Here is an 8,485-nt window from a genome sequence, read left to right on the forward strand (position 1 = left end):
TAATAAATTATTATATTCCTACCTTTCTATACCATCTTGATTATAGTCAATATTACTTTTCTTAGTGACTAGCTCTGAACTGGGAAGCATGTTTGTATTCAGCTCCTGCTCCTCATGATGTGCCCCTCCCTCAGGACATGTGTATTCGCAGGCTCTCTAAAGTCTGTGGCACAGCCCCTCTGACTGTTCTTCTCTTCATCTTCTCCACATAATTCTTGCCTCGTAGTGGCCGCTTTTAGTAGCCGTTACATATATTTTGAAATCTGAAAAGTCTCTCTCTCTCCAAGTTTGATTGAAAATAGAGTTTGTGGGGCACCTTGCTGGCACAGTCGGTAGGACATGTGATTCTTGATCTCAGGGTGGCGAGTTCGAGCCCCACACTGGGTGTGGAACCTACTTAAAAAGAATTTTAAAAAATGGAGTTTGGGGGCTTTTTAAATTTTTAATTCCTTCTTCTTGCTGTTATTGTATAGGTCCTAGAGAAGGTGAAAATGCAGACTTCTGCTACTATGCTCATAGCAAAAGTCTCAATGAAGTAATCTTTGACCCAAAGAACACCCACTGATTTCTGGAAGTAGGAGGCAATTCAATCAATCTTGAACTCTGTCACCCAAAGTTTTATTAGAAACATAGTGGGGATTTTGGAGAGAGGGCTGCTGAACTTTGTGTAGTGAAATAGAAACTTGAATTGCCAGTATCTATACTGGGCTTAACGAAGAGATAAGGGAATTCACTCATTCACTAGAAAATAATTGAACTACCCTGTGCTAGGCATTTTGCTAGGCAGTTAGGTGGTGGTTACTGTTGGTGGAGTTAGTCTACTGCATGATTACAATACTGTTTCCCCAGAACCTCAGTTTCTTGGGGTAAACCCAACCTTATCTACTTTACAATGAAGCTGAATTGAGTTTCAATATATGAATCCTTTGGTGGATTTCTGCTTTTCTGAAAGGGGAATTTGGAGCCATTATAAGCTTTTAAGGAGTAAAGTATTGTGACCACAAAACTGGGTGGAGCTTGTATCTGGTTCATTTGAACCAGAAGTCACTGACGGGTCAGGTGGCTGTAGTACAACCAAGGGTAGAGACGGTCCATGACCATAACAGTAGTGAAGAGGGAGATGCCTCTAGGAGTGAGGCAGGCAAATTACGGGAGCGAGGGTGCAAGTGACAAATGGAAACATAGGAACCAAGGATCAGATGGGGTTGATGGCCAAAGGGCAATGATGGAAGGACATCCCGATGCAGAGATCATGCCTTCTCATTTCCCCACACCTGGGAGGTCAATTTCCACTTATATTATATGTGATCATCGTTTTAGACTGGGGTTCCTAAAAACAGACTCTGTGACTCTGTGACTAACAGGGGATTTAATGGGGAGTCCTCTTGGGAACAAGAGAACCTCTGAGAACATGAAGGAAGCAAGACTAGTCAACAGGAAAAATTGCATTGCAATGTAGCTGCAACAGAGGCCCCAGCTAATCTTATGGAGAGCTCCAGAGAGCTCCAGAATTGGACCGGCCTGTCAGAGTGGTCCCAAATGAAGGCAAGAGGACCAGTGTTTATACTTCTTCATTATCCAGACACTGGATATGAACTGCCCCAGTGAGGACAGTCCTCAAAGGAGACTGGCTGAGAGCTGTTGACCGTCAATGCTCCTGGTAGCTGTGAGCACTTGAGTCCTGAACAGGGGGTGTGGACAACACACCCTAGAATCCACTATACTTCTCAAGCCTAGCGCAGGAGGCAGCCTCAAAACTGCTGCTCCTTAGGTCTTTAATTTCCCTTTGGTCTCACCTTTCCCTGCTTTGCTGCTACCCCCCCTCCCTTACCCCCCATATTCTAACTACCCGGACCACTCACCACTCCCTGATCACACAGTATGCTCTTAACACTACCTGCCTTTCCATCAGACTAGAATGTCCTTCCTCCCTTCTGTTCATCAAAACCATGGTCCTTTTATGGGCGTACTTCAAAAGCTAATTGTATGATGAAATTGGAAATTAAATCCATTGCTCCTTCCTCTAAAGTCTCAAAGCATTGTGTTTGTTACTCTGTTGTCAAATCTGTCCTGCTGGCATGAGACCTGATCTTGTGCTGGTGTTTTCCCTTTATCAGATTATAAATTCCACAAGTGCAGAGTTTTCTCCTTTATCCTGTTAGTCTCTCCATAAACTAGCATTGTGCTTAGCACAAAATAGATGTTCAACAAGTTGAAACTAATTACATCCAGATGCAATTGGAACAGATGTTCCAAACTGTTAGGAGTTTCCCAAGGAAAGGCTCCCCAAAGGTCTGAAGACCTTTTGCCAACACCGTGTATTTTTTCTTCTCACAGGAAGAAAATGGCATGTATTTATTCAGTAGAATTCGAGTGCCTACTAGGGGATAGATACTGAGAGGGTTATTGCTTATCGCTCTTGTTGAGCTAAAATTCACATAATAGAAAAGTAATCTTTTAAAAATGTGCAATTTAGGGGCACCTGGATGGCTCAGTGGTTGAGTGTCCGCCTTTGGCTCAGGTCATGATCACAGGGTCCTGGGTGGGATTCAGTCCTGCATTGGGATCCCCACAGGGAGACTACTTCTCCCTCTGCCTATGTCTCTGCCTCTCTTTCTGTGTCTCTGGTGAATAAATAAATAAAATCTTTTAAAAATAAAGGGCAGCCCCAGTGGCTCAGTGGTTTAGCGCCGCCTTCAGCCCAGGACATGATCCTGGAGTCCCGGGATCAAGTCCTGCATCGGGCTCCCTGCATGGAGCCTGCTTCTCCCTCTGCCTGTGTCTCTGCCTCTCTCTCTTTCTGTCTCTCGTGAATGAATAAATAAAATCTTTAAATAAAAATTAAAATGTGCAATCCAGTGACAGTACATTCACAGTGTTGTGCAACCACCATGTCTGTTGTCCTTAAACAAATTGCACCCAGTCTGTGCTCCCCAGAAGGGAGCAGAGTGTCTGAGAACGTAGAGTTAAACTCACCTTTGTATTACTACCTCTGTGTAGAAATCAGGCTGGCTTGTGTTTCATGTGTCTGTTGCTGAACGTGAAGATATTTTCAGTGTTCTGAGAGTGTCATGTTTGAGTGTCACCAAAGCTTCCAAACCCCCATCCTAAAGGAATCCTCCCCAGCTTTGGAGCAGGGGAAGGCCTGAGTGACCTGAGGCCACAGATGATCCCACCCTCAGGAGGAGGGAGAGCAGCGCCCAGACTGTACCCCACCTTGTTTACCATTGTGTGCGTGGAGGAACCAAATGACAGGGAAACCCCAGCAGCAGGTCTGTGGGTGCCCTAAAATTTCCCTGTGGCTGTGATAAAATGAACACCATTACAAGCTTTACCAGGGAATAATCACCTTTCTTTCAATCACCCTGCAATACATTCTGCTTTCCAGATGAGAGTAAACTGAGGCCGGAAGTGATGTGTTCCAGCTCACATGGGAGTGCAGAGCGAAGATTTGCAGGCGCTGCTGCAGGTGGCTCTGCCCTCCCCTCCTATGTGGCCATGGCCATGGTGGCTCTACCCAGAGCCCTCTGTTTCTTCCCAGCACACCGCATCCCCATCGGCTCAGATCCCCAGACCCAGCAAGAAACGCAACACAAACAGGATCAGGAAAAAGGCTCCAAGGCACTATATACAAGTTTATTTTACTTTTGTCTATAAAGGCAACATTAATCTATCGTTTTAAAATCACTTCTCTGAAAACCAACTTTCTGGAAATGCACCCTTTATAGATGGAGAACATGTAATAATATGTACACTTACAGAAGCATTTGAAACAGGTAACTCAATTAATAGTTTGCAAGATAGGTTTTTGTCTTGGGAGGGATTATAGGTCTCTCCCAACTTGATTAAAGTCTTTACTTAATTCTGATTAATTAAGGCTGTAAGAACAGAGATTTATTTTAAAGGTGTCAAACAATTACATGATTAAAATGACTTGTAAGATATGACTGACTGAAATTTTGAGTCATCTAAAAGTTAAAAGGGAGAACAATATCTTAAAAGACGCGATAACCTTGTTCACAACTTTCATAATTTTGTGACGGTCCTGTTCATGCCACATCAGTAAACCTTTAATTGTTGATTCTCGCCTCACTTGATGGCTGGCAGGCATTTCAAACTTATTAAGGAAGCATTGTCATCCTTTATTAGGCCTTGTTATTTTTAGTTTTGAAGGTTCTGTTTGTACACAGGTAAAAGACCTTAAATGAATGTATCTGCACCTATATACTATTTGTGAAATTTGAATATTCATCTGTTATCATTAAAACAAAATATGCTCACAAGCATATGAAAGTGTGTTTGAATTTCCACCAATGTGTTGGAATTTTTTTAATGCCTTATGTTTGTTTCATGTTTGGAAATCAGACCACGCTAATGCCTTCACCTCCTTACACTTGTAATCAGCATCAAATTTTGGTTTCCGTTAACAAATAAAACCTTAAAATAAAAGAATCAAGATCAGGTTCATTACTTCACTACTTGCTTCTGCGTACATCTGGCTTTAGACAATATATCATGCTTCAGGTATATTATTAGAAAAACCCTAGGACGGCATGTCAAAATCTTTTATATGGTTCCACAAAAGCTAGAAGTTGATTAAAGGGCCCATTTCTCACAGCAAGAAATAGCAATTGATTCCACCAGTCAATCTTCCACAGTTCCTCCTGGAGAACTCCATCAGCTCAGGAGGGAACGAATGATCCTTCCCTTACAGTATTAGGTACAACCTCATTGAAATGCTGCTCAGAATTCTTTGTTTATTCATCCCTGCAGGCAAGCCCGGGAAGAAGAGGGATGCCACAGCCCAGCTGGGCTCCTGCTGCGCTGAACTCACAGGTGGCAAGAGGAAAAGCTGACGCCGGGGAGAAGCCCGTGGTCTGCAGTAGATGTAAGGCTTCTTCCTGCCACTTGCTCAGGAATTCTTACTATAATACAATTTTAAGCTCTTAATTTGGGAAACTGAGCTCTATCGTTTGCCTCCTCATTCTTTACAGAGCATCGTGAAGATCGTGATCCCCGGTGGACTGCGTGTAGGACGAGCTGGGAGTGTCGGGGGAGTACATTTGGAGGAGCCTACAGTATTGGCAGAGCATGAAAGGGCCCCTGCAGGTTTTGAAGAGCTGCACGAGATACTTGCGGAATTTCTCCCCTAGGAAAAAGTAGATGACGGGATTAAGGCAGCAGTGAACGAAAGCCAGGGTCTCTGTGGCCTGAATGGCATAGTCCAGGTGCCTTTCAAAGGTGCAGTCCTGAAGGACCTCCAATTCCACCAGTGTCTCCAGGAAGAGCACCACATTGTAAGGCGCCCAGAACCCGAGAAAGAGAGCCACTACGGCAAAGACCATCCTCACTGCCTTGCTCTTCTTCTCATTTTTGCAGTGCTGCAGTGTCCTGATGATCATGGAGTAGCAGAACAGCATGGTGCCCAAGGGAATCACCAATCCCAGAATGTTGATCTCCAGGGAGCTCAGCACCTTCCACCTTGTAGAGTTGAGGGAGTACTTGGTTTTGCAGTAGGTATGGTTGCGCTCGGTATAACAGGTGCTGAATAAAAGGCCTGGAAGGGAGGCCAGGACAGCCACAGACCACGTGGCCAAGCTAGTGATGACCCCATACGTCAAGGTCCTCGCCCTCAGGGAGAACACTGCATGCACAATTGCCAGGTATCTGTCGATGCTCATGAGCATGATGAAGAAGATGCCACTGTAAAAGCCCACCAGGTACATCCAGGAAATAATCTTGCAGAGACCTAGTCCAAAAACCCACTGGTCTGCAGCATAGTAGCCCCAGAAGGGGAGAGAGAGCACGAAGAGCAGGTCCGAGATGGCAAGGTTGAGCAGGTACACGTCAGTCATGGATTTGAGCCTCTTGTACTTGAACAGGACCACAACCACCACAGAGTTTCCAAGGAGACCAAACAGGAAGACCAAGGAGTAGAGAGGGGGCAGGAAGAGCTCCCCAAATGCCTTGATGCCTTCTTTGGTGCACGGCTTAGGGATGTTTTCGTAGAGATAGTAATTATTATAGATGCTTTCATCCAGGGTGGTGTCTGCTATATCTGTGGGATTCATTTTCAAATCTACAGGCTCCTCCACGCAGGTCTGAGCCCAAGCAGAAGCTTGTGAGGGGAAGAGCAAACAAGATTTCCATAAGAACAAAACTAATCGAAATGGTGCTGAATACAGAGCACAGCTGCTTCTTACCTGGACCATCACCCGCCCTTCCCCACCTTCCCAAGTTCAAGGGCTGCATTCCCCGCAGGGCAGGGCAGCCAAACAGTAGAACTCTGCCCTTTGGAGTTAGCAGATTCCAAGTACCAGCTCTGCCCCTTTCCTACCCCTCCTGAGCGGAGCTTCAGTTCTCTCTTCTGTAAGTGGGGACAGTACAAACTCCTTCTCAAAGAGGTGTTTTCAAGGATGCGTTTCTAAGCAATAGTCTGGGGTAACAGAATCATTTGCAGAATCAATCTCACTTGAGATTCCCAACAGTCCTGTACTCAGAGCTGCCTTTGTGACATCAAGGCAAAGTAAAACAAAACAAAAAGATTAAAACTCTACTCGTGGTTCCCCTTCAGATTATAACTCCAAAAATTCAGTAGTTGCTTCAATAACCACTAGGCTAAATGGTCGGTCACCGGCCTTTATATAAAAATTCAAGGACAGCTGGGTGGCTCAGCGGTTGAGCATCTGCCTTCGGCCCAGGGCATGATCCCAGGGTCCTGGGATGAGTCCCACTTCAGGCTCCCCGAAAGGAACCCGCTTCTCCCTCTGCCTGTGTCTCTGCCTCTCTCTGTCTCTCATGATTAAATAAAATCTTAAAAAAAAAAATTCTAATCCCTCCTGCAAGTTTGACACGTGGACTTCAAAGCATGTTCCCTGGTATTGTGCATTTAATCCTCTCCCATGCTCCTGGCCCCTACCAGCCTCCCAAAAAAAATTCAAGAGCTCTAAGTCAAGCAAGCATATTGGACCAGAGTGTAGATGAGCCATAAAAAGTTCAGAGAAGTTAAATGAGGCCACATGGCTATGCAGAACTTCTTCTTTGGGCCCCAAGTCCCAATGATGTACTGGGAAATCAGTGTGGGGAGGTGAGATGAGGCACTCTGATTTATGGTGTTTACTGGTTTCTATGGTACAAATACTTCCACCGTGGCAAAATTCCAGCTACTAACTGCCTCACAAAATTCCCTCATCTCTGCAGTCTTGGGTTGGTGCAAGTTGTCTCTGGCACACACTAAGTCCCGTGTTCATTCTAGAACACCATCTTAGGCAGGAACATGCCTGGCCTTCCAGGGCTGGTGGCTAGCTGTTTCTGGGCTAGTCTGATACAAATGCAGCAAGTGTGTTTTCCAGGCCTTTCTGAAGGTGGCAGGTCTTAGATAATTTCACAGTACTCAGATGGTAATTTGAGGGAACTTTTGGGTCTTTTTATCAAAACTGCATGCAAGAATAGTCCCATGCACTGAATCCCATCACAGTGGGAATTAGCCCAACAGATCTTGAAAAGGCACATCATGGCCAGAAATGTAACCCTTCTCCCTCTCCAAGCACCCTCATTTCCTACCTAAATTGGCAGGTGAAAACATTAAAACCTTCTTAAAGTCACACACATGTTCACATGTGAATCAGAGCAATTCGGGGCCAGAGGTACTTTCTGACTCAGGGCTACATCCTCTTGCTTCCTTTTCAATGGCACCCGGTACTCATTATTACAGCTCTTTCCACAGTGTTCGTTAATTCCCATCTACCCCCCACCTCCCACCCTCATCACCACACCCCCAAACACTCAAACTCCATCTGGTTTCTCAAGAGAGAGATTTTGGTTTACCCCTGCAAACAGATGCTGAAGACCTGGGGCATCGCTGGGCCTCTCAAAAATGTCATCAAATGAATATTAGTTAAATAGGTAACAATCCCAGTCTCCCTACACTGTTTGACCAGCGAAAGCTTATGGAATAGAAGAGGCTGAGGAATTAGGAAATTATCAGGAAAACAAAAAAGGTAAACACAACTGGTAAATCTCAGGAATCATTCCATCAGCCTTATCTGCCCGGTGTTTCTTGACCTGGGAATCTCCACAGAAGCAAGAAGCAGAAAAAAGTGTGTATGTTTGATAAAAAGTATCTGTGTATTCCGAGCATGTGGACTCGGGTCCGACGTGTGCAGGGAGAGAGCCCCGCGGCTGCGAACACCTGTCCCATGAGGGCCCCAAGGTGCGAGTGCAAGTAGATGGCGTGTGGATGCCAAGGTCAGAGCCAGCTGGGAGCCCCAGGGTGTCCGAGATGCCTGAGTGTTGGCACTAGTTGAGCCCCTGGGCAACTTTCAGCTTCTTCCGAAGTCCACACAGCCACCGAGAAAGCAGTGTATGGCCCGAGGCCCTGCGAGTGGCCCCAACCCCACTTACCTCGCTCTCCTGACAGTGGTTCTGAGGAGGATCCGTGAGCCAGTGCCAGGCTTGCTCGAGAAGCACAGCGCTAAGAACGGCA

At 45.6% G+C, this 8,485-nt stretch overlaps 1 protein-coding gene across 1 annotated transcript; it reads right to left on the minus strand.

Annotated features, from left to right (window-relative positions):
- Positions 1–4,610: 4,610 nt before the first annotated feature.
- On the minus strand, positions 4,611–8,485 carry CCR4 (C-C motif chemokine receptor 4). The gene is made up of 2 exons (XM_041734545.1): positions 8,404–8,485; positions 4,611–6,118 (listed from the first exon to the last, which is right to left on the minus strand). The coding sequence occupies exon 2, from the start codon at positions 6,069–6,071 to the stop codon at positions 4,989–4,991; it is 1,083 nt and encodes a 360-aa protein (XP_041590479.1). The 5' UTR covers positions 6,072–6,118; positions 8,404–8,485; the 3' UTR covers positions 4,611–4,988.

This window comes from Vulpes lagopus, chromosome 19 (genome assembly GCF_018345385.1).
Source record: "Vulpes lagopus strain Blue_001 chromosome 19, ASM1834538v1, whole genome shotgun sequence".
NCBI lineage: Eukaryota > Metazoa > Chordata > Mammalia > Carnivora > Canidae > Vulpes > Vulpes lagopus.